The 26061-nt window shown below is 50.6% G+C and overlaps 1 protein-coding gene and 1 long non-coding RNA gene across 8 annotated transcripts in view; one reads left to right on the forward strand and one right to left on the reverse strand.

Moving 5' to 3' along the window:
* Nucleotides 1–23745, forward strand: part of LOC130681341 (uncharacterized) — a 40187-nt gene extending 16442 nt beyond the window's left edge. Inside the window, exons 2-3 of the long non-coding RNA XR_008994426.1 lie at nucleotides 15687–15879; nucleotides 22715–23745. This is a non-coding gene — a long non-coding RNA (uncharacterized LOC130681341). The remainder of the gene's footprint in view (nucleotides 1–15686; nucleotides 15880–22714) is intronic.
* Nucleotides 1–24290, reverse strand: part of SCUBE3 (signal peptide, CUB domain and EGF like domain containing 3) — a 40594-nt gene extending 16304 nt beyond the window's left edge. For 4 of the 7 annotated variants that reach the window (XM_036920095.2, XM_057494129.1, XM_036920089.2 and 1 more), the window contains exons 1-9: nucleotides 23861–24290; nucleotides 12194–12316; nucleotides 11131–11256; nucleotides 8394–8528; nucleotides 7314–7439; nucleotides 7005–7121; nucleotides 4866–4913; nucleotides 2033–2149; nucleotides 264–386 (exon numbers count right to left, since the gene is read on the reverse strand). In XM_036920095.2, the coding sequence (XP_036775990.2) occupies nucleotides 264–386; nucleotides 2033–2149; nucleotides 4866–4913; nucleotides 7005–7121; nucleotides 7314–7439; nucleotides 8394–8528; nucleotides 11131–11256; nucleotides 12194–12316; nucleotides 23861–23945 (1000 nt within the window). In that variant the 5' untranslated portion in view covers nucleotides 23946–24290. The remainder of the gene's footprint in view (nucleotides 1–263; nucleotides 387–2032; nucleotides 2150–4865; nucleotides 4914–7004; nucleotides 7122–7313; nucleotides 7440–8393; nucleotides 8529–11130; nucleotides 11257–12193; nucleotides 12317–23860) is intronic. The other 3 variants (XM_036920091.2, XM_036920093.2, XM_036920092.2) reach the window with 3 other exon arrangements.
* Between the last annotated feature and the right edge of the window lie 1771 nt (nucleotides 24291–26061).

Below are 26061 nucleotides of genomic sequence, written 5' to 3' on the forward strand. Positions count from 1 at the left end.
TTAGGTAGGGCAGATGATGCCAAGGATGTGACTGGGGTGAAATTCATTCCTCACTCCTTGCCAAACTGTGTGCCTCAGTGCAGAGCTGGTCTGCTGAGAGGAAGGGGTAGGGTACATTTGCTAATTTGCAGCATGACACCACCTCTGGAGATTCTCCACAGTGTCTAGTTAGTTTCTCAGACTGTGGCCCTCTGGTCTCCTTGAAGCTCTCCTGCCTCCAAGAACTTCTCCCAAGACTTTTCCCTTGGCCCAAGTCTGCTCACCTTGGCAGTTTCTCTCATTAATAAGAAGCTTATAGCCCTTCTTGCAGCTGCATTCGAAGCTGCCCACCGTGTTGCGGCAAATGTGATCACATCCCCCATTGTTCAAGCGGCACTCATCTATGTCTGGGGAAGCAGGACAAAGTGGAGAGAATCGAAGGTAATATTGAAGGCTGGGCACAAATAAGGAGACAAGTTCCCTCCCTCCCTCACAGAGACAGAAAATCAAGGAGAGCCCTGGGCCTGCCCCTACTGACTCCTTTCTCACTCTGCTGCATGTTTCTTCCCTGTTCAGGAGATCTGTGCCATTAGTAATACCTTCTTTCCTAAGACTGCCTCTTAGAAGGGGACAGAGGGGAACCACAGTCAGGTCCTCAGGGAATTGCCTGGAGCAGGAAGTAGATAGGCATTGACCTACAGGGCTAATCCATGCTCCTCACTTTGCTGCTGATGGCACTTCCCCAAAAGGCTGGTGCATAGCGTCTGTCCTTCTCTATTCCCTGCCCTTGCCTGTCATAAGAGCCCTGGGGGGTGGGGGGGCACACAGAGGTGGAGATTCAAAGGGGCAGTCCTGCTAACAGAGGAGCTGGGAGAGAGGCCAGGCAAGGCTGACCTCCAGGAGAGCCAGCGAGGCTGGATAGCTGGTGGGGGAGGGAGGAGGGCCAGGCAGGGGGCTGGACTAGGAGAGGTCTGGAGAGACTCAGGCCTGAGGCAGCTTTCAGCACTAGGAAGGGAAGGGGGGTGGCGTGGGTGGGTGGCTTCCTTCCTGAGGTCAAGTTCCCCAAGCTGGTGGCAGACAGGACCCAGGCTACTTGCCCCTACTTGGGGGAGGGGGCAGAGAGGGCAGTCTTCCACTTCACTCTCAGCATACCTGTCAACAGCCCTTCCCAGCAGGAAACCTCTCAACTCTGGCTGGCTGACCTGCTGCCCCAGGCCTCCCCCATCCTCTCTGCCAGCTGTTGGGCCCAAAGACCCAAAAAAATGAGCCCAGTTCTCCTTTCAGTCCCCTCCTTGTGACCAGGGGACAACCTGCTGAATCATTTTCAGTATGGCTACCCTCCCCTTTTCCTTTCCTCACTCCACCTTTTCAGCAGACCTGTTAATTAAAAGGACGGCAAACAGTGGATGATGTAGAAACTGTACCATAACAATAGCTAACACAAAGTATTTACCATTTGCCAGGCACTACTGAGTAGTTTATATATAATTTGTATATATCTTAATCCTTACAACATCCCTATGAGGCAAGCATCATTACTGCGGTGAAACTGAGGCACAGAGACAGGATCACAGGGCTTGGATCTGAACCCAGGTAGCCAGCCTCCAGCATCAGCACTCCTAAGTGCTACCCTGTTCTCCCTCTGATGATACAGCCTGCCTACTTGGAAAGTCTGGGAATGTGGGTTAAGAAGGTTTTGGAACACACCTGTGACATAGGGCTCAATGCCCTTTCTAGATCTAGGGACAAATGTGAATGGCATGTTCCTGAACCAAGAGAGGTAATCAGGAGAGTGAAGGACCTATAGGGGGATAGGAATGAGAGTACGGGGGAAAAAAAGGTGGGGTAGAGGCAGGGGCACTAAAGAAGTGGTGGGAAGTTTTGTGCCCTTTGCATTGAGATGGGAAAGGTGGACAGGAGACAAGCCCTAGTCCTCAGTTTTTTATAATCAGAATTGCCTCCAGGGCGTGGAGGAGGTCCCATAATAGGCACTCTGTCTCTGGTCCCAACTCAGCCCTTTCCCCTTACATTCCTGTCCTCTGAAAGCCCTTACCTTTGCAGGTCTTCCTGTCTGGCTGCAGCATGAAGCCCACAGGGCAGCTGCAGTGGACACCCGTCGCTGCATCGTGGCACTTACTGTCGCAGCCTCCGTTGTTAACAGCACAGGTCTCTGTTTAGGAGGGAGGCAGGGGATGGTAACCGGGTTATCAGCTTGGAGGAGTCCTGAACTTGAGGGTAGTGGAGAGCCCAGAGGCCTGAGGGAAGGCCTCGGCTGCCTCCCTGTGCCTTAGGAAGAGAATTAAGTGGAGGCTCCCAGCCCCCTTCCTCCCAGCCCCCATCCCCTCACAAGTGCAGCCAAGCAGTCCACTTCCCTGCCCCCTACTTGATTGAAACAAGGTGGACAGCAGTGAGGCAGGTACAAGCCAGAGCTGTCAGGCAGGAATGTGCCGAGGGGGTGGAGGAGGTGGTGAGGGGAAGGCTCAGGGAGGGCCGGGGAGCTAAGTAAGGGTGGTTCTTCCTGACAGGGAACAAGAAAGAATAGTTTCCTCTTCCTCCCACCACTGCGCCTTTGGTGGGTGTGGGGTGGTCGCGGTAGGATGGGACAATCTCGGGAATAGTGAGCCTGGTGATCCTAAGAGAGCTGAGGGATGGCCATCAATTCATCTTCCCCTTACTCCCTGCCCAGCTGTCATAAGAAAGATCCTAGTTCATGTCTGACTGCTCATCCTCAGAGGAGACAGCACATACTTGGTCATTTCCCAGCCCCTTCTCAGCTCCCTCCAACTCCTCCCCAGCTCTCCTTTTATTTCCAGATGCAAATAAGATGCCTATTCTGTTGTTTTACTTTCCTAATGGGGAGATCTTTTGTAGGGAGCAAAAAGAGAAGAAGAATGCAGAGAAGGAAGGGGATAAGAAGGTAGGTGACAGAGTTAGAGAACCTCAGAGCTAAGTCTCTTCTGTTGCCCCCTCTTGACTGGTAAGTTTTCCCTTTGCTGAGAGGTCAGAGTGGAAGGAGTATGGGTGGGTCACTCTCCCTGTTTTTCTGAATTCAGAGCAGGAGAAAAACAGGTTTAAACTGCAGTTCAGAAGGGTCAAGTGAGCCCAGGGAAAAGCCATCAGCTCAAACAGCATGAGGCTTGGGTGGGGCGGGGGCCCGTGGAGGAGGTGTGGGCCATACTCTGGGGGCCTAGAATTCTCCCATTAGACAAAATTCTGAGGACTCCACTAGGGAAGAGGAGAGTGGTTCTCGGAATCAGAGGGACTAAATGAGAAAAGCACCAGTGAGTATTATCATCTTCTTGAATCTCTGACTCCTAAATCTTAGGCCCAACTCATGTCACCAAGGAGACCAGAAAGGCAAGGGCTCCAGAAGAAGCCCAGCTCTGCATGTGAGTCCCTGCTCATGCCCTGGTTCCTCAAATGCCCAGGTTTGTGAGTAGCCACAATGGGATCTCCTGTGTGCCCCTCCTACCTTAGTCTCTCCCGAGGTTCCCAAGGAACCAGAGAGGCAACCCTGAGTTCTGGTTCAAGTGCAGCCATTACCTGCTAAGAGTGCTCTTAGCATAAGAAGAGGGCCCCCAAGCCCTGGAGCAGGGAGAGGGGAACAGAGATCCTGTGCCAAGACTAGGTATATTCTGAGGGACCAAGAATGGGGAGCAGCAGAGCTGGCACAATATCCATCCCAGGTTGGACCAGAAACCAGGGCATAGCTAGCTGCCCACCCCTGCAGGACAGTGTTCTCCAGGGCAAGGCTGGGGCAACAGGATGGCATGGCCTCAACCTGTTGCTCTTTGGGTTGCAGTATTAAAACCAAGATTTAATCTGTGCTTATTCTGTGTCAGGTGTTTACTAGATGCTCTGCATGGACTATTTCAGTTATCACAGCAAACCTAAGAGAGGACTCTTACTCTCCTTATTTTACAGAAGGGTAAACTGAGGATCATAGAGGAAAGTAGTTTGCTTGAGATCATACAGTTAGAAGGTGGCAGAGCCAGGATTTAAACTCAGGTCTGTCTAAACTAAAATGTTTTAACCATTAGGGTGGAAGAGAATGGTGAGTGGTGCTGAGACTGTGAACTAATGTGGGTAAGAACCCAAGAAAGCAGCCCCAAGGAGGAGATGGCACCTACTCATCCCCACCCCCCCATCTCAGGAGCACAGCGGGCACAATGGGTCAGATGGAGCTGGCCGGGTCTTTAGTGTGTAGAAGGCAGACAGAGGGAGGGGGGCAGATGGTTGGGAAGGGGTGAGGTGTTAGGAGGTGGGTGAGGGAGAAGGCAGGAGGGGAAGCAGGAGAGAAGGAGAGTAACAAGACCAAAGAATGGCAAAACCAACATGGAGGCAGAGGAAGAGTGAAACACTCAAAAGAAGGATGCTTTTCTGTTGATTCCCAAGGTTAGAGAACAGACCCAGAAACAGATGCAGCCCAGTGGGGGTTTAAATAAAGAACTTCCCTCCTAGGCATTCAAATTCTGCTCAATGCCTTCTCTGGCTTACCAGCAAGCTGCAGGTTCAAGTGTCAAACAGCCACAGGACACATTTCAATACATCTGAAATCTAATACATTTGTCCAGGAAAAGAAATTAGATTCTCATTATAGCTGTGTTAACCTGGGCTGAGATACTTATAATAAATGCCTTATGTTGTAAAAAACAAAACAAAACAAAACAAAACAAAAACCAACATGGAGGCTCCTAGGCCAGCTCTAGGGGACTCAGGTTTTCTGTCACCCAATGGGGCCAGCACCCAGGCTGCCGGGGGAGCCCTGCTGGTAGGCCGGAGTCCAGTCAGGCTGGGCCAATGGGCATGCAGTTAGTGGGAGCCCCAGCAGGTTAGCCCTTCCCCTAGCAAGCCGGTGAGAGCAAGTGGAGAGCAGACATATTTACCATTAGAAACGGCCTGAGGGGGCATGTGCTGCTCTAGCCGCCTTTCCCCTGTTTGACATTGTAAAAAAGCTGTTTAGATGCTGGGCAGGAGCCCCCTGCCCACCTCCTCCACCCTGCAGGCCCAAACCACTAGCCCAAATGATGAGCCCTGAGACTCCTGCACCTCACTCCCCAGCCTTGTCCTGCCTGGTATCCTCAAAGAAGCCGGGCTCCCACCAAGTGACAGGAAACTAAGTCTCGGAGAGGAGCAGTCATGGGCCCAGTACCACCTAGCATGCCAAAGGCAGGGCTGGGGTGCAATCTCAGGTCTTGCAAGCTGCCAAATCCCAAAGGGTGCCCACCTTTTCTGCTAACTGACCTCACCCTCTCACAGTCTCCCCACTAAATCTGAATATCCAGATGGCCCTGAACAATGAAGTTTCCTCCTACCAGGGCTGGGGAGAAAAATGAGATTAGGGCAAGGTAAAATAAGTTCTAATGGAAAAGAGGGAGAGGAACTTGGAAAAGAACATAGCTGGGAATGCTAGAACAGCCTTATTTGCTCTCTTCTGCCTCACTTGGTCATGGCCCAGAAGGTGGAATGGGTCTTGCATTAGAGAGGAGCTCAAGCTTAATAAAGGTATTTTCAAAAGCAGCTGTGCCCAGGACTATGTTAACAGAAGGAAATCAGAGGGACCCAGCCCCACATCCGTGGTCCTGAGCTCTATCTGGACACACACAGCTTTTCTTTAAGGACTGTATGAGTTTCTTCTGGGAGACTCTGGGGATGTGTGAATGTTCCCAGGGGATGGTGGGAGGTCTGGGAAGCAGAAGAATCAGACTTATAAATGAGTTAAAAATGAACTGGAACAAACCAGCCTAGAGAAGGCAACATGAAGACCTTAAAATGTTTCAGCATCTTTGAAGAGTTAGTTCAGAGGGAAACATGGAGAAGGACAGATTTTAATGAAAGAACTTTAGAACTGTGTGTCCAAGTCTTTGGAACAGGTTCCTGAGGGAGACTTTTAAGAGCATCATGTGCTCCCCTGTCCTGTGTCTGGGGAAAACACTCTGTGTGCGGAGACAGGGGGTCAGTAGAGTGAGACAGGGGTGACTGGTTCTTAGACGGAATGTCATGTCTCTGGAACACACAGAGGGACTGTTCACACCTTCCTATCCCCCAAGCATGTGGTAGCTGATGAGGTGAATGGCCATCCATAAATGCCCACCAAACAAGCTTGCCCCTTGCCTGGCTCAAGACACAGCCTTGCCCCTTGCCCACATCCTTCCCTTTCCTCTCCACTTCTCCCAGAGGACACTTTCTCCCATCATCTTTCCCAGCACTTGTGAATGCACAGTAATTGGCCTTCACTAGTGACCTAAAGACTTAAGGAATTAGGAATAAAAATAAAGGAATTAAACTCATCTGTGGTACCTGAAGATAAGTGAGGTAAAGCCTAGGAATTCAAAAAAGGGATACAGGTGTTAAGGCCCCAAACCAGGGCAAGAGGGCTGGAGGGCTGGAGTTGGTGAGGAGGTGGGAGGCCTCCGGGCAGAGCTGAGAGGGAGTACCACTGGAGTGCGGAGGAGAGAGAAGGAGCCTGGGGACTGGGACAAGGCTGGGAAGGGGATTTATAGGAGGGGGGTGAGAAGAGAGGACAGAGGGCAAAGTGGTATCTGGAGTCAGGAAACACCATGTGTCAGTTCAGGGCTGGCTGCTCCAGGAAAGACCGCTCTATCCCCGGCTCAGTTCCAGAGTGGGAACAGTGGGCTGTGGCAGCTCCCACCTTACCACACCAGTCAATCAGCGTCTCTGCTGCATGGTCCCAGATCTCCTACCCCTTCTCAACCACAGCCTTGGTCAACAAGCACCTCTGCTAATTATCCCCAGTTTGGCAACACTTCAACCTGGACAGAGAGGATGGTGAGGCTCCTGGGGGCAGGTCAGTGGAACCTCTGGGTAGGGGAGGAGAGGATTATGCGAGCCCTTCAATTTCTCAGTTGTCCCTCACTAGACCTGGCATTCTCTGGGTCTTCAACTCTCCAGTCATTCTGAGCCCAGCACCTGGGCCCCATGTGCTCCCCTATCCCCTGGTTCCCAAGAGCCTCTACCCCCACCCCCATCACAGATGGACTGAGTTCTCCACTGGCCTCACCCACCGATGCATGTCTTCCCATCAGTGTGGAGCACAAACTTGACATGGCAGCCGCACCGGGGACCCTGCTCTGTGTCATCGCACGTGTGTTGGCAGCCACCGTTGCCATAGTTGCACGTCACTGTGCAGAGAGGGCAGGAGGTCTGTCAGCTTGCTTCTCCCTGGGTACCACAGTTTTCCATAACACGGGTACTGGCCATCTTATCTAGTTGCCTCTCCCATGTTCCCTTTTTCTCCCTCCTCTTGCTAACAAGGCCCCCCACCCTTCCTCTTTGTCTCCCCTTCTCCCCAGCTGCCCTACTACTTATCTCACATTTACAGTCCCGCTGGTTCTTGGTGAGCTCAAAGCCAGGACGGCATTCACAGGCAATACCCCCTTTGGGTGTCTCCCGGCAAATGTGAGCACAGCCATGGTTCTTGTTCATGCAATTCATTCCTTCTAAAAGGGAAGAGGAAGGGGGTGAATGTTCTGTACTCCTGGACACCTAGAGGAAAAGAAACTAGAAGGAATAGTTGGGGCCTAGAAAATTAGGAAAATCCCACTGAAGCTGCAACGCAGAGAGGAGACTGACACTCTCCCTCAAAGGCCCCCATTCTGCCTACAGAGCTGGGTGCTACTAAGCAGAACTCAGAGCTATTCTACGTGATGTAAGGTATTGCTACCTAGCCCCAGGAAAACCTGCATGATTACCATCCTTCAAACAACCAAAAAATAGTGTCTAATAGTTGCCCAGCACTGTGCTTGGTACTGGGTGGATTTAGAAAGGACCCTGAAAAATATAAGACATGATCTTCTCCCTCAAAGAACTTACAGTCAAACTGGAAAGAATATAAATAACATAATGTGAGTGAGAACAACTGGTACAGGTAATTACTATATGATTTTATTCAACAAATATTAAGTTCCCACTACATGCAGGGCAGTATATTAGTTTCTGGGGATATAAAGATGAATTAGACATAGTCCCTGCCCTCCGAGATGTCACAGTCTGGGAAGTGGGTGGGTCCAGTCACAGAAATAACACATACCCTGCTATTCCTGCCTGGCCCACCTACTCCAATCTAAGGAATAATGTATGTTGAGGCCCTTTCAGATATTAGCAGCTCAGAGCTCAGCCACTGCAATTAGGAACAGCATGCACCTCAGGTCTGGACATAGAGGATGCCCCACAATGGCCTCAGTCCTACACTTACTCAGCCCCAAATGAATTACCCTAGGTTTTGCTCTAACACAGAATGTCTGTTCCTGTAGCCCTTAGAATATGATTGGTTTGAGGGACAAGAGAAAGAGCAGAGGGTGAGACCTAGGGGGTACTAAGAGAAAGCTCCCAAGCAAATGCAAAGAGAAGCCTGGGAGTGCAGGGCTGGGCCCTCCCAGGTCACACGGGCTGACCTTCTGGCCTCTGGATGCATGTGTGCTGATTGTCGCTGAGGAAGAAGCCTTCCCGGCAGTGGCACTCATAGCTGCCCATCATGTTGACACAGCTCTGCTGACAGCCGCCGTTGCCCTCAGCACACTCGTCCACATCTGTGCAGGACAGGTGTTTGCTGAGGCCATGGGATGCAGGCCAGGGTTAAGGGTGTGCCCTGGGACTTAAGCACCAAGGGCTGAGAGCAGCACACACCCCAAATTCAACACCCAGCCTTAGGCCAGGCAGTTCTCACCCTCTCATCAGCTCATGTTCTGCTGTTCTTAAAGAGGCCACTCTAAGAGGGCAGCACTGGGGAGCTAAGCAGAGGGAAGGGACATTTGAATTCGGCTCACTGAGGTGAACACTTGCCTCCCTTTCTCCTCACCTGTTCAAACTGAGTCTGAGGGCAGACGAGGTCAGGGAAGGAGCCAGAGCAAGAGGAACAGAGATAAGGATGGAGATTGGTCAGGGAAAGGAACTGGCGGCAGCTGGTTGTGACAATCAGCCAGGAATCAGAGAATCTGGGAAATGGACTCCATGTGCGGGGAGAGCTACGGCCACGCTGCTGTGGCCAGAGTGGCGGTGTGGAGGAAGGTGGTGAATCTCGGCTTCTTGCAGGGCAGGGCCGATTTCTGTGGACAGGCCACGGCCCTGTCTCCTCCCATTCCTCCATGCCTGGGCTTACTGCCATATTTTCTAGACTTTCTCCTATTTTGGTTTAACAAAACAAAGTCTGGTAGCTTGGCAGGGAGGTATGGGGGAAGAGCTTCCAGGCCACACCCCAATCACCACCCAATATCAACACCCCCAGCCCCAGAGCCAAGCTCATGATGGGGTTCCCACTCAATGCCTTGACTCTGTCTCTGTGCCACCTACTGCCCTCCCAAGTTCACAGCCCTTCTCAGTCTTCCTTGGCCCAGGAGGCATTAAGGAGATTGCTCCCCATGTAGATGCTTAAATCCGGGCTCCTGAAGGCCTCATCTGCCCCTCTCTTCCCATGCTCTCTGCTGAGCTCTGAAACCCTGTGCTTTTCCATTCTGGCCAAGAGAGGGGCCTGGATTCAGCAGACTCCTGTCTGAGAGATGCTCCTGTTGGGAAAACCAAGGAGGTGTCCTTTCCTTTGCCTGTTCATGTCCCTCACCCATCTCTTGCTACACCCCTGACTCTTCCCTCCCTGTCTTTCTGCTCTTGTCCTATCTTATATTCCATCCTATTTGCTCCTTTCTATCCCAACCCTGTGACTTTGCTACTCTAGCCAAATTCTTTTCTCCAATTCTCAGAGGGGAAACTGAGGCCCAGGGCATGTTAGACTCACTCAGAGTTCCCCTAAAAGCCAAAGGTAGGACTGAGACCTTGAACACCAATCCTAGGGTTAGGGTTAGATAGACCTTTGCTTCCCCTGACCCTTTCCATCCCTACTTACTCTCTTATCTCTCTGGTGGTTCTCCCCAAAGCATTTACAGGGAAACTAGACTTGGTGAGAATCTGGGAAACTTAGAACTTAGAAGCTGATGTTCACAGACCTGTGGGTAACTAACTGTCCTGGTCCAAGTGTCACAGCTTATCTTTCCAAAGTAGTCCCCAAAGAGGCCTTCACAGATTATTTGGCAGATGAGAAGTAAGGTCCTTCCCTGACAGCTAAGTGGTAGGATAGGTGGCCAGGGCCCAGGGTAAAGGCCCAGCAGGGATCAGGGTTTAGATGCCTGGGTTGGAAGCAGAAACCTATACGCCTGGTCCAAGGATGGAATGTGACTGGATTGAGAGGCAGCTCTATAGTAAGGAGGCTCTCCTTGGCCAATGAATCCTGGGTATCCTGCTTTCCTGGGCATCATTCCTCTTGTTTCTCTTCCTTTCCTGGCCTTCTATTCTTCCAGTTTCCTATTTCTGTTTTGGTACCAGAGAGAAAGAATTCAGGAGAGGACCCGAGTTCACATCTCAAATCCTTTTTTGCTCTGGGCTTTACTTTTTCCTCTTAGAGAAGAATCTAATATGGTCCCAGTATAATTTTCAAAATGATAGAGACCAAAGTTGAGTTGAGTTCCCTAAAGATTCTCTTATCACTGATCTAGCTCGTGGGACAAAGGAGACCAGGCCAGGCTGAGGCCTCAGAAGTGAGGAGAGGGTGAGCTGGAGATTGCAGCAAGAGCTGGGAGAAAACCAGCCTTTAGGGGTCAGAGGCTCCCCTGGGCACATTATTATCCACAACATTCCTCCCATTTATTAGGCACCTACTACATACTAAGGATTGTACGTATGCTCTTTACACATGTTCTCTCATGGTGATTCACCCAGGAGGTTTTTGAGTGGGATATTACCATCCCCATTTTAGAGATGAAGAAGCTGAGATGCCCAGAGATTACTTGATTTGCTCAAGGCTCCATAGCTAATAAGCAAAAGAACCAGCATCTGTCTGGAGCCAAATGACCCTCTGACCTTTCTACTATGCTCTACCCACTGGGGCAAAGCCTACTATTGTCATCTCCTGACCCTAGCCCCGGGGGCATTTTCTGGCAGCATGCCCTTTGATGTTTTTCATCCAGCAGCAGGATTATTTCATCCTCAGTGCCTACTCTCAAAGGAGAGGCTGACCTTATCCTCTATTTTGTGAGAATGCACCTTTTTGAGAACTTTCCTCTCCTTGCCTGGGAAATGGGAAATGCTGATGATACCTCCTTCCCCATAGGGCATCCCCTCCCACATCTCCTCTCCCTTACTCACCCAGACAGTTGTGTCCATCATGTGCCAGGTGGAATCCATCATAGCAGGTGCATCGGTAATTGCCAGGGATGTTGACACAGTCATGCACACAACCTGCATTATCCTCTCGTTCACACTCATCCACATCTGTGGGCAAAGAATTGCTGAGGCAGCTAGACCCCCAACTGTCCACCCCAAGCTCAGCCTTGTGGTGGTTTTTTAAAAAATACAAAATCACTGTGTGTGTTTATACAGTTACTTTCATAGCCTACATACCATTTTGCATTTGGCTATTTTCATTTAGCTTAAGTCATAAGTATTTTTACATGTCTCTGCCCAGTCTAACTCTGTACATGGTAACAGAGTAGTCCATTGTGTCACTATATCATAACTTAGGATATTCCTTTCATTTATTTTACTTTCATAAATAATTCATCAAAGAACATCTCTCATATATTATTTCTTTGAACTTATTTTTAATAAGTCTCTAAAATTCCTGGTCAAAGGATATAAATATTTTTTAAGATTCCTATTAGGTATGAAAAAAATCACTTTTCAATTCATAATATCACCAGGAATTAATGTAGTTAATGTAGGACAAGTACCTTGTCCACTGAAGTCTTACCAACACTGAAGGTCATACATTTAAAATAACATGCTCTAATTTTTCTTGCTGTAATTATGAGGGGAAGATGTGTCTGTTAAAAGTATAAATTTCCTGTGGAGTAAATTTACTGTCCTCATCCTCTGTGGGCAAGGTGTAAGGATCCAAGGATGGAGGTTCCAGTGTCAGAGAACCTGAGGCCTTAGTCCCATGACTGTGGTCCCCCCACCCAGCCAGGCTGTGGGGCTGTGAACTATTCCCATGCCAGGGCTTCAGCTAGCCTACATAGTGTCTCTGAGAAAATTAGAAAATGGTACCCTCCCACCTCCCAGAAGAAATAGCTTCCCATCCCTAATCCCTGTGCCCATCTATCAGGGACTGCAGGCCTTAGTGTAATGCACAGTATGGCAAATGAGAACAGTGCCACTGGTTTTCGCACTCAGGCAAGTCCCCTTTCTCCAGACACACTCCCAGCCTCACCTTTGCAATGTTTACCATCCCCTGTATAGCCAGACTTGCAGATGCACTTGTATGACCGTGGGGTGTTCTGGCAGATAGCATCAATGTGGCAGTTGTCAGTCCCCTCCACACACTCGTCCACATCTGGCAGGAGAGTGGACACATGAGACTTGGTGTGTCCCAAGGGGTATCTTGAAGGTGAGTCCCCAAAGGCAAAATCTCTCCTTTAAAATAGACACAGCAGCATCCCCAGAAGCAGGTGCTCTCCCACATCCCTCTGATTTCAAGTAGACTTTGTAATTTCAGGAATTCAGAAAAAGCCTGTACTCCCCTCAAAAATACTTAATCCACAATGACAGCTAAAATTCCATCATTTGAAACACTCCTCTTTTATTTAAATATAAACAAAGAAACCTGGAACTGGGTATCACACTTAACTTGACTAGAAATATTCAACCCAGTGTGAATTAGTTTACCTTTCTTAGAGCAGGCTTAGAGGGAGGGGAAGAGAACAGTGGCTTCTGGGAAAGTGGTGGGGTCTGGAGGCTATTGGTAATAAAAGGAGGAAGAAAGGGAGATGGGCATCTGAGGAATCCTCATCTGCCTTATGATTCTGCTTGAGACCAGGCCTGCTCCCACTTGCCCATCATGTCACCAAGAATCTTTAGAGGAAAGAACTTCCAACCTGAAAGATTTCCTTCAGCCACTGTGCTGGCCCCTGTGCTGTCAGCAGTGGAGAGACCAGGAGCTGGAAGGGGCTATCACCAGCAATCTGACACCTGGTGTTGGAGTCCCTGTGGCTCTCCAGCCAGCTCAGGCAGTTCCGCCCATCCTGCCACCTGGAGCTCTTGCATCTAACCCCAGGTGCTCCTCTTGTTACTGGACCTCTCTGTGACATGAGGTGGTTCTCACAGAGCTCTGCTAAAGGAAGAGGTGACCCAAGATCTAGCCAAGAGGATGGTTCAGAAAGGACATAGGAATGAGAATCATTTCTTGTCTTTGGGCAAAAAACTCCAACTTCCAGGCAATGTTATGGTGCCTATAAAGCTGAACTAAACTAGATGAAAATATTGGACATGCTTTAAAGTGTGTTTGTGAAAGGTACTATACTGAAGGCTACACAGGGTCAGAGGTGACAGCCCAGCCAAAAGGAGAGACAAATAGGAAGCAGGCTGTGGTTGAGTGGTAGATGAGGGGGATCCTCAGCCCTGGCTGTACATCAGAGTCAACTCCCCTAGGAGATGCCTGAGCACAGCCCCAGAGAGTCTGGTCAATTAGTCTGGAGTTTGGCCATCAGTATTTTTCTAAAGCTCCCCAGGTGAGTGTAATGTGCAGCCAGGCTTAAGAATCTCTGTCAAAGGGAAGATCAGAGGAGGAAAGACTACTAGCTGTAAACTGAAACCCAAGATAGTGTATAAGTAGCAACCTGCAAGTAAAAGAAATGGGATTTGAAATCAAGACTGTAACAAGAATTGCCTGGCTTTTGATAAAATGCAGATTCTCAGGCTTTAATGCCTACTTATTGAATCCAAATCCTTAAGGTTCTTGATATTTTTTACTGAATGAGTAGACCAATAATCACTCCAATTTATAGACACCCATGAATCCTAGTTTGAAACTGTTAACTGTCCTCTGCTTTTATATCCCAAGAAGTACTTTGGGGACAGGACTGAGGCTTCCTGGGGTGAGAACTGAACTCTGGAAGCAGAGCCTCAAACTTCTTGTAGGAGTGGATGTAGGAGTAGGAGGGAGTGGATGATCACCCCTTACCACAGAGAAGTCTTGGGTCTCAGAAGCAGGCATGCAGCCTTGGACAATATCATGCTGTTCACCTGCTGCAAGCACTCTCCTGTCTCTCACCGTCCATTCACCAGCAGCCAGCAGGGCAACCTGGAACCTCACCGGGAAGCTCCTCCTCTCTGGCCACCTTAGAAGTATACACCTGTCTCTGATCAGCTGATGCTTCACTAGGGTCTGCATCAGGCTGTCTGGGCTGCCAGTTCATTCCTTTGCCTCCAATTCAGTGCTCACCAGACCCAGAATGGACCCTGACGCTGACTGCAGCAAACCCATGCTTTCTGGCAGAGCCTGTAGACTCTTCCAGCAGCTGGACTTTTCTCACCACCTTTCCCCTCTCATCTCCCTGCTCAAATACTTATCCTTCTCCAGCAGAGAGTCACTGTTCTGGAGGACTTTATCTCCTCCCTATTCCTTCCACAACACCTAACCATTCTACCCCTTTCCAAGCATTCAGACACACACCATATTCTTCACATTTGAGATGCAGTCCTCTCTTTTCTCTTCTAGCCACACTGTGCCCAGCTTCCTAAATGTGGCTCAAAATTAAATTGTCTTTCCAAAAGCTGTTCCTGGTAAGCCCTATTCCTGGAGAGTTCCTGGTCATAGGGACTCAGTTTGCCTCAGCTCACTTGGAGCTACTGCTGAGTTGATCTGTTAATGCTCTAAAGCCATCTTGCATGACATGTTCAGCTTTCCTCACTTGGCTGGTCACTCGCTGAGGAAGGGAGCCTTCAACTATTTGGAGGGAAACTTTTTGAAGAACAGGCCTACAATAGAGCTCTGAAATGGGGCCCCAAATTATTTCCAGTGTCTCCTCTTTATGCCAGTTCATTCTTTTCACAGCTCGCTCCCACCACATCTGCCCACTTACAGTTTGCCCATGCAGGGATCCCTTCAATGCCCACGGACACAGTCTCACCTTAGCTCATTCTTTCAGGCCTAACAAACCAGTTGATGCTGTTGGGTATTGATTGGTTTAGACCAGTGGTTCTCAACCATGGTTACATACTGGGATTCCTTGGGGACCTTTTAAAAAATGTGAATGACCAGGCCCTCTCCTAGACCAGCTGCATTAGGATCTCTAGGGTGAAGCTGGGCTGCTGTCTGTCTTTCCTTCCCAACTCAGGTAATGTGAATAGACTACTGCCCAAGCTGGTAAGAGACTGGGAGCAGCAACATAACAGAGTGCTTGAGAAGAGGTGTTCTGGAGTGATACCATGTCAGTTCAAATGCCAGCCCCACCTGTGTCCGTGTGGTGCCAGGCCAGCCTCTGAACTTACCTGCTCACTCCTCTGTAAATGGGGATAAGAATAGCACCTCCTTGTGGGACTGCCATGAGCATGAAATTAATTAATGGTTACCAAGTATTGCACTGCAATGCAGGCATCCAGTAAGTGCTCAGAAAGTTTCGCTATTTTTATTCTTTCCAACTTTCTCCCCAGTATCCTTTCTGAATGCCTCTCTTCTCCCACTTTCACCTTATCACAGCCCCATTTGTGGCCTGGTGTGGGGAAATGCAGCACCAGGGGAGCATGTGACAATACAATTTTGGGAAGACATATCCCTGAAGGTACACGCTCCACTGCCTACCCTACCCATGGTGGGAACTGCCCAAGCAGGAGGGTGAATTGGATGAGAGGCAGTTGGGAATGAAACAGCTGCCCCCCACAACCTTTGTGAAAACTATCCTTTTGTGCCCTTACGCCCACCCCAGGCATTGGGACAGATCAAAAGCTGAACTGGGAGAGCGCGGCAGCTGCAGAATACCAAAGATGAGCCCAGAGCAGCCCACCTCACCCTCCTGTGGCATGAATGCACAGGTCTGTAGCTGCACCAGCTTTCCCACTGCCGTCTGACATTTCTGGATTTGCTTCTGCACCTAGCACAGTGCTCCATAAACTAAAAATGTAAGGAGGGAGTGTGGGATGTGGGTGGGGGATATGAGGGTCAGAGGACAGACCAGAAAAGGTGGGTTATCATTGTAACATTGGCAGTCTTTTAAGATTCCCTTCTGCGGATGGGGAAGTGTACCCCAAAAGGAAAGCGTGAGGACCCCCAAGGAAATGTTTCATGTACTTCAAAATTTTGCCTGGGTCCAGTTCAGGAATAACAACGAATGGAGATGAGCAAGATTGCAGGCTGCAGATAAGCAGACACCCTGAGGCAGAGTCCACACCACCTGTACATTACCTCCATAGTTACCTGGCCACTCAGGGCGTGGGGGTAGTTATGGGCCCAGTGACGTGGGTCTGAGCAACTTGTCTGGATCCTGATGTGCTTGCATGACTGTGATATTCCTCCTGCCCCAGCCAGGTTAGCCCAGATGTCTGGTGTGCCCACCTCACTCCCCTCATGGCCTCTCCATGTGCTTCTGAATTTCACCCATTACTGAGGACCCAGTTCAGGAGCTGCTGCCTATGACTGTTCTAGCTTCTCTGGTCTACTTTTCCTCTTAACTCATGGGTGTTTACTGTCAGGTTCTTAGACTGCCTAACCAATGACTATCTTGTGATGCCTCTTACATGCTACTTCTTTGTACCATTATTTAACTTTAGTTGATGTATATTATCTTATGACTAAGGCTGTAGGCTCCCTGAGGCCATGGCTTCTGAATCTTTGAAATCTGTACAGCAGCTGGAATAGGGTTGGGTATTTTCATTCCACCATTTAACTAATAGTTATTGAGCAACATGCCAATATTTGCAACATGCCAAGAGCTGTGCTAGCAGCTGGGCACTCAGCAATGAACAAGACAGACTCATACATTGAAGGCATTTAGCAAATATTTGTTAAACAGATGGGTGAATGGGTGGACAGATGGATGAGTTGGTGGGTGAGTGGATGAGATTCATATTGTGGCATCCTCTCTATGTCCCCACAGAGAAAAAGCTTGCTTCTTTACTCTCCTGTGACCCCACAACTGTTCTGGATGGAGGGCAGTCCCAGGACATTTAGTCTTAATAACGGTGGAGGATAGGAAACCCAGAGAAGGCTTCTGCTTAGGAAGATACCTGCTTAAAGGCACTCATTTGATGGTGCTGAGACCAGAAGAGACTGGGACCACTGACTCTAGGATAGGATTCCTAGGGATCTATAGGATCTCAAGGTCTTCAGACATTATTTGAGGCTGCTCAGGCATCTCTTCAGAGCATCCTTGTCAGAGAGATGTTCCCCAGCCTTAGTGCTAACACTGATGATAGGGCACCAGGGGCCACTTGAGACCAGCATTCCATTGCTGCTCCTGGTCAGTTCCCTTAGTCTTTCCTCCATGTTGCCTCCCAAAAATAAGTAATGTCCAAAGTAGAACCTTTCAGGTTCTGGTCTTGACACCCTAACCTGCAGCAGGTGCATATGTGCCTGCATATGTGCACATGTGCTCTACCTCTAGGCCAAAAGGGCAACAAGGGAAACCAGCAGAGCCTGCCTTCTCAGCTCTGGCTTCTCAGGTTGTCTTCCCAGCTGGGCTGAGACTGTGTGACCTTAGCTGGAGCCTGGGCTCATCCTCAGCCTGGACACAGCCTAGGCAGGGATGAGAGAAGCCTGGAGAGTCCAGGAAACTGCAAAGATGACCCCATGGAGAGGAGGCAGAGCACCTTCTTCCTTTTACCCCAGCTCAACTGAAGAGCCAGGAAAAGCAGTTGGTGTTGGTGACTGGAGGAGAGTGGGGCTAAACCTGAGAGCCTCATCACCCATCAGGAGGCTTTACTATTTTCTCTCTTAAGTCCCACCTTATCCCTAATCCAGCTTCTTGCTCATTTGAATGTACCCCTAAATGGACAAGAATTGTCTCCCTTTCAGTGTGGACTACACCAACAACCTTGAGTGAGAGGTTTTTAGAGGAATCGTAAGATAGGGGGTCACGGGGGTGGGGAGAAAAGAACAACATTGGAGAGAGAGGGGCAGGGAAGCAGGCAGTAGGCAGATGCAGTCAGTTTCCAGTTTCATGATTATGTCTTACCGCTTCAAATTGATGGAAAAAATAACATAAAAAACAGTGATGCCAGATGATGCATAATTCCATTAAGTGTGCAAAGTTCTTTCATGTAGGTTATTTTATTTGGTCTTCAAATGGTCCTGTCTCTCATATAGATGAGGAACAAGCCCAGAGAAGGTATCTTGGGAGAGAGCAAAAGCTAGTGAAGAGCCAGGACACAGGTTTCTGACTCCCAGTCCAGTGCTCTCTTACTACACACTGCCTTCCATAAATACTTGAGGGAGGAATCCATGCCTTGGCGTTGTGCCTCCTTAACCCAACTCAGCACCTAGTTCAGTATGAAGCAAGCATCCAGTACATAACCATGGAATCACCTGGAACTGGCATTTGGATGATCCTGGTAGGAAATAGGCATGTGGATGCTCTTAAGTCTTTGGGCATAGGGAGCAGCTTGGAGGAGGGCAGTGTTGAGTGGTGGGCAGGGAAGGAAGCTGGTGCACCATGGTGGGCACAGAGAGAATTGTGGTGATGAAGGGGTGGGCAGTGCGGCAGTGGGCAGGTGTCTCCTGCCCTTGGATTCACTATGCTGGGCCAAGCAGCTGGTTAGAAACAAAAACAAACACCAGGGATACAGGTTCCTGCTGTTAACAGCTTCAAACCGCCAGAGGAAAACTCCAAATAAATATAATTAGAAACTTGTAAAAACGTCCTCTCTGTAAACCTACTCCCCAGGGTCTACCCTTCAAGCTGCCCCCTCCTAGGCCCTCCCCCATGCCCACATATCCTGACACTCCATCCTCTCAGCCAGAGATTCCTTAGATTTGTTTTCTTACTCTGGAGCTTCCCTCCAGCCCAGCAGCTCCTGCCCAGGTCTTTCCCCAACTTGTCACCATCAGTGACCAGATACAGACAGCTCCTGGCCTGGGGCTCCGAAGTCCAAACCCCACAGCTCTCTAGGGTTATGGTTACAGCCACCATGAAACCATAGGTAAGAATGAGGGCTACAACATCCTATCCAGGGGTCATGAGCCCACCTGTGGGGCCAAATAAAGCATCCAATGGCAACTACAAAATAGTGTCTTAGTGTGAAAAGGGGAGATATCTAGGTTGGAGCAGAACACAGAGGCTAGTCTTAGAGCTGAGAATATAAGGTATAGGACCAAGGACTGAGGCCCTGGGGCCCCACCTGGATAGTATTCAGTTCCCAGAACACAAACTTTTCAGCTCCACTCTCCATGGGATTGGATGCACACACATTTGCACACACAGAAACACACACTTGTTTTGCAACGGCTGTTTCCAGGGGGGAAATACCCCACTTAAGTTCACAGTAAGAACTACAAGGTACTTAGGGCCCCAGAAAACCAGGGTGGAGGAAGAAAGGAAATAGCCAAGCACCGCAGACTCAGGCAGGAAGCAGCAAAGCAGTGAAGCAGTGGAGCAGTGGAGCAGGGCTCAGGGAGAAGACAGCCTGGGAGCTGGGGCAGGCCCAGCTGCAGGGATAAGGTTTGCTATAGTGTCTTCTGCCTTTAGCTTGAAACATTTTGATGAGATGTGCAGAATCTCAGAGCTGAAAGGGTCCCTACTGATAGGTCCACTCTACAGGTGAATAAGAGAATTTCACTTATTTTTTCAGAGGCCCTAATTCTCAGGCTCTGCATTTACCTAAACCCACTGGTACCAGATTCCCCACCCCGATGTCATTTGGGGCTGGTAGTATATGGGCATGGGAGAAGGAGAGTGGCCAGTCTGGTGACAAAGGGGCCAGTAGGAGACAAGGCAGGGTACATGTTCCCTCTCAGCCTAGGCAACTAGCTCCTCTACTCCCCGAACTCCCCTGGGTTGACAACTATACCACTTTCCCCTCCAAAGACCAGCAATCCCTGTTTCTAGACTCCCGTCTTATAACTGAGCCTGAAGAAGCTATCCCCAGGTCTGGGCCTCTTGCGGGCACTGCCAGCCTCAGAGCAGCTCTGCCGTTTCCAGCCCTAACAGGGACTCTTTCTTATAAGCAGTCATGTGCTAGGGATACAGGACATCAATGGAGGCCCAAACACTGACACTTGGGGACCAGAGCCAGGGGCAGGGACTGGGGTGAGTTCAGGCAGCAAGCCCCTCCACCTCCATCTTCTTAAGAGGGTCTGAAGCCATCCACTCCCTTCCCCCACCTTCAGTTAAGGCACTAGACCTAACCATTCCATTTCTTTACTTCTCCAATGAAAACAAAATGCACATCACCCTGCTTCCTCTTTCCTCTCACCGGAGCACTGCACACACACACACACACACACACACCCTGAGTCATGCACACGCATGCTCACATGCCCCAGTGAATGCACACCTCACATTCCCAAACTCACACCCGGGGCTAGCTCCTTTTACAACAGGTCCCAGCTGCTCACATCTCAAACTGGTTCTCATGCTCTTAGATTCCTGAGGATTTCAGAAAATAAATCTCATTTAGGGGTTGCTGACAACTGTCTTCCTTCTCTGCCTGTAGTAATTCCGGTCTCAGTGTCTTCTAGTGCCCTCTTGTTCCACCCTGCAGACACTCAAGAAGATGAAGGGTAAGAAATGGAAAAATTCTCCCTCTGGCCCCAGGCTTTCCCTACCTCCCCAGGGGACATGTCACCGAGAAAAGAGAGGTCAAAGGGATTCTGAGGAATTCCTGAGCAGTCCACCCTCCTCCACCACCCTTCTGGAAAAATGAAGGGGGAGTGGGCTTAGGGACAACTGATTGAAGATCAGGCTTCAAGAGTGAGGACAGACTTTCTTCCTCTCCAGCGTGGCTCAGATGGGCACAGCCAGCCCCCCACAGGCAGCCCGCACCCGCTGACACGGTTATGGTTTTCATTTCATATTTTGGAGGGAGGGGCTAGGAGGAACAGTCCCTCACTGTAAGAGCTGGCCACAGGAGCCCAGGGAAGCGGGGAGGAGAGGAAACAGCCACATTAAAGAGGAAGAGAGGGGTGGGGGAAAGAAAGAGAGAGACACACATACATCCAGAGACCCTGAGAGACTCTCCAAGACAGAGAGACACTGTTTGTCACCAGATGGATGCGCTCAGTCCCAGGGATGGTGTTACTTGGAAACTCTAAACACATGACTTTATCAAGATTCTATCCCTAATGGGGGAGAAAACAGCCAGGTAAACTAAACGGACAGGCTGGCTCTCCCTGAGACTGCCCTGGGGACAAGTTTTCCCTAGGAGGCCAGGAGACCTTTTCATTCAGCTGTAACATGAGCCCTATGTGAGGATTAAGTCTTTTTAACCACTGCTGCAAAACACCCTCACACACCCCCAAAAAAGCAAAGCAAATTAATGCTTTTAAGTTAAAAATTATCTTGGTTATCCAGTCTGTCTACTTAAAAATACACAGTCACTTGAAAAACACTTGAAACCATGTATCCTCATGCTCACTCATTCCCAGTCACCCAAACGTACCCATCCACTCATCCACACAGTTCTCAAAGACACTGAAACATCTGTAGTCATGCACAACAACTAAGTGACAATAGACACTCAGCTATGTCAATTGTGAGTGATCGTGGCAAAACACACACACACACTCGCTTGTACACTCAGGGCTCCCTTCCTGTCCCTCCCCTCCTCCTCATCCCATTCCACTTTGGCTTTCCCCCAAGGAATCTCTGCAGAAAGGGGACAGAGACCCAGATATCTACAGAGGTACAGTAACTCTGTGCAAGACACTTGCCAAGGGTATTTGTATTTTAAAGACCTGCTAGAGCTTCATTTAAAAGTGTGTGACATTAGAGACATACCTGTTGGCCTGGTGAAACCTAGGAGACAGGCCTGGGGCCAAGGGATGCCCGCCTCGTTCTGTCTATGGGTAAGCTGCCCTGTCGAGTCAGTGCTTGTCCTTCCTGCAGCACTGACTGGCCTGAAGACACGGGTCCAGAGACACCCATCTAAGCCAGCAGACCTGCTGTTAGGCAATCTCTGGCAGACCAGGTTGATACATTTCCTGAATAGCAACATCAAAGGTAGCTGAAATGACAGCTTTCGATTTTATGCCCAGCTAGACTCAGAAGGAAGATGCAAAGCTAACTGGAGCCTAGTCAGAGCATGTATAGCCTGAATATGAGATAATTCCCGGGCAAAACTGTTAGTCTGTAAGTTCCTTGAAGGCAGAGGCCTCCATTCTGGCTGCATTTCCTACAGCACCTGGCAGGGTGTCAGATGAAAGAGGGAGCCCTGGAGTACCTGGAAGGATTCTGAGTCCTTCGGTCCCTGAAGGATGGGATGATTGCCCAGGCTTGAAAGCCTGAGCCTGAAGGCACCTGCCCCTTCTAGGAGTCTCCATCAGCTCCAAAAGCCCCTGTGAATATGCTGATTGCTCTCACTTTTGTCCGCAGCCCCCCAGTGTCACTGGGCCACTAAAGAAACTGGCTCCAACTTGAAAGCAGCGCTTATCTTGTCTCTCTAGATTACTGCATGAAATCTGTCCCTTCCTTCAGACTAAACTCCCTAGCTAATTCCATGTTATGAGTAAGTCAGCACACACTACAAAAGCCAGCTTTGTTTATGAAAACACAAGCAAATCCACAGTGGGAGAGGGGCTGCTCCCAGGCTGGGGGCAGCAGAGGTAGAGGGCTGTCTGGAACCAGGACTGGAGAAGAGACTGTTTGGGTTGGAAGGGGTGGGGGTGGGGTCTGGTGTTTGACAGCTGAGGGTCTCTAGTGTTTTAGTTCCGTTAAAGAACAGGTTGGAGGAGGAAGAGGGTAGTGGAAGAGGCAGTGTTTTCAGAGACAAGGATGGCACTGATATAACACTTTCCTTTCAACAGAGTGCAACCCATCAGTACACAGGGCCGCTTAAGAGCCAAGCACTCAGGCTCCAGTACTCAGCAACTTGACTGCCAGAGACTTGGGCTTCCCCAACTCTCAAGTTCAACTTGCCTTCTTCACCCAGCCACCTCCACACACCAGCTTGGTTTCAGGAGTGCTTGGGACAACAGGCAGAATCATATCCCTCCTGGGCAAAGCCTTGCTTTTTGTCCATATAAATCTCTTCCTGGGTGAGGACATGATGGGGGAAAGGTGCAGCAAGAGGTCAAGGAGTGGGGGAGGCTGTCCCTAAGAGACCTACAGCCCACCAGCCCGGTTTCTGCCAGCACTGCCTCGAGACAGGCAGGCAGTGAGCATGGGGTCAGGGATGGGGGCCCTAGAGGGACCTGTCAGAGCTCCCTGACTGGAATTTTACTTTGTTATTTTAATGCAATTCTGACCTGGATTTAAATGGAATTGGAAATCTGAAGACTTAATAAATAAATATTATGATAAGAAATGAGAGCCATGCAAGACGCAAGAGATTTTCCCCCAAAGAGCCAGAAGGTGATTGATATTCTTGCCGGGAGCCAGAGTCACAGAAATTTGCTTCTTTTCTTCAGTCCCCTACCCTCCAGTGGGAGATGAATTCATTTTTTCTTAAAAGATCCTATTTTTCTTGAACGTTTTTCTACTGATAAGACAACAACTTCGAAACTTCTGTCTAACTTTGCATGAGGGTTGGGGTGAGGGGAAGAACTATGTGACATGGCTGAGAAGTTTTCATTCCCTCAGCCTTTCCAGGCCACAACTTCAGTTTCCGGCAATGTTTAAGAAAAGGCAAGATTTTCTTTCCCACTTTCGGACTACACGAAATCTTTCGAAGATGCTGGGGTGGCAGTGAAGTCGGGCAGAATTCTGAGGTGCGTGGTCACTTCTGCCCAGGGCCCCCCAGACTTCTCACTCATCCGTGCCGCCCCACGGCTCCTCCAGCCTTCCGTCCTGAGCGCAGCTCCCAGAGGTCAGGTCCCCGGCTGAGGAGTTACGGGTGCACGGTGCCCGGTCCTGACAGCAGCACGCCTCCCAGCACCTGCCCTGCCCCTCGAAAATCGCGTCCCTGTCCTCGGGTCCCCCAGCCCCGCGGCCGCGCGCCCCTCCTTCCTTACCTTGCGCGGCTTTGCTGTGCTGCGCGGCGCGGGCGTGGACCAGCAGGACCAGTAGGCAGAGCCCGGGCACGCGCGCGGAGCCCATGGCCGGAGACACCGGCGGCCGCCCCAGGAGGCGGAAGCGGGCCGGGCCCCCGCGCGCCGGAGCGGGGAGGGAAGGGGGCGCCCCGCCGGGGCCGGACCAGGGGCCGAGGGCGCGGGAGACTCCCGATGCTGCTGTCTTCTCCACGCCCGACGCCGGGGAGAGCGAGGCGGAGAGCGCGGCGAGGCTGGGGCGCCCAGCGCCGTAGACAGAGGGGAACCCCGTGCTCTCCAAGCCCGGCTCTGCCGGCGGCGGCGGGCTGCTCCGTGAGATCCCACCCAGGGCCCAGCTTCTCCCCGAGCGCGCCGCAGTCGGGGCGCGCGGAGCCCGAGCGAGGGACCTGAGAGAGGGGAGGGGAAGCGCCGCGCCAGAAACACGCCCTGCTGCCTCTTTCTTCCTCTCCCGTGCCTTCTCCGGCGCTCAGGCTCCGTCCCTTTTTTCGTCGCCTTTCTCCTCCTCCTCCTCTTTCTCCTCCTCTCCTCGCTCCTTCTCGTTTTCTTCCTCCTCCCCCTCCTCCTTCTCCACCACCTCCTTTTTCGTGCCCTTTTTTCTTTCAAATGGGGCCTCGACGCGGCGGCCGCTCCCCCTGCGAGCCCGGGCGCGGCGGCCCCCTCCCCAGGCTGCCGGGCCGCTGCCTGCTGGAATTTACAATCCGGCGCTGGGGGAGCGGGCCCTGTCTCCATGGAGACGGCTTCCCCGGGAGCAGGGAGGTCAGGCACAGACCGCGCGCAATCAATGGATCAATGCAAGCCCAGCTCTGCTCCAACCAACAGCACAGGGCTCCGGCTCGTCTTCTCTCCCCGAGGACAGAGTTAGGGAGTTAGGGTGCGCCCCCGCGCTCGCACCCGATGAGGGCCGTGCGACGCAGGTTTGCGCGCACACCTCCACCATGAGACAAAGAGAGCTCGGGGTGTCGGGTTGGCTGGGGCGGAGGGGATCACTCGAGCACTCAGGCATGCCCGCAGGCGCAGCCCAACGCGGGGGACACAGCACATAGGACCTCTAAAAACTGAGAGCGTCTCTGACTACCGGCGGAAAAACGCCCTCCCAACTCTTAACTTCCATCACACCTCCCCCACCCTCGGGACTCAATCCCCATTCCTAGTGCTGAGTCCACTTGAGGACCGAGAAGATCCCAGCCTTCCCCCAGCTAAAACTGCCAGTTCCCGGGCAGACTCCCTCACAGTTAAGGCCTTGGAGGTAAGCCCACGGAGCCACCCTACCTGTATAGCCTGAGCTTACATATAAAACATTCTTCTTGCCTATGTTTGTAAACACAGGAACATAAGGGTATGCACAACACGTCCCTCCATACCTGCCTCATAGCTCTGAGATGTGGTACTGACCAGTTCGTTTTTAACCCTTTATCCCTCCAACTCCAGGGGCAGCAGAGGGAAGATGAACAATATTTTTTTAAAAAATAGAGCAAAGTTTGCCAAAGGAGTAGTGTACCTGAACCATGGACACAGCGTCCTCAACCTCTTACCAGCTCTGCATCTTCTTTCCGTCCATCCTAGGGGAAAGAGGAAAGACCTCTTGAAAGGTGGTGAGGGTTTTCTTGAGGTATGGGGCTTTGGTCAGACTGAGACTATGCCAGGTCCCAGACAGTTATTTATGCTTTGCAGCCAGTTCTCTACAGGGAAGAGGCCCTTGAGACCCAGACTAACCTCACAGGGCCCTTAGGGTACCGGGGAGGAAGGGACAATGACCAAGATCCCCTGAAAATCACTCAGTTCCTAGACCCTTGACCCTGGCAGCACACATCAGCTGGGGTGACAAGTGGGCTTTGTCAGAGGCCTCCTTAGCCCCTGGGGAGAAGAACTGAGCCCTTCCTTCCCTAGGGATTGAGTGGAAAAGTAGGGGAATGTAAACAAACTCAGGCATTTTGGTTTCTTGTCCTGGCTCTATCCTGGGATGAAGATTAGCTTTGTGCAAGTCATGTCTCAATTGGCCTCAGTGTCTTCATCTAGAAAATGAGAGTGGATTAGCTGAGTGGTAGAAAGGAGACCAGTCCCTTAAGAAGCCTGGGGGAGGAGGTTTTGAGAACCCCTGCATGGCATGGGAGATAATGGTTGGGATGGGAACACATAGATCATGGGAATGGTGTGGAGGTCACGAA

Source organism: Manis pentadactyla, chromosome 16 (genome assembly GCF_030020395.1).
Source record: "Manis pentadactyla isolate mManPen7 chromosome 16, mManPen7.hap1, whole genome shotgun sequence".
NCBI classification, from domain to species: Eukaryota; Metazoa; Chordata; class Mammalia; order Pholidota; family Manidae; genus Manis; species Manis pentadactyla.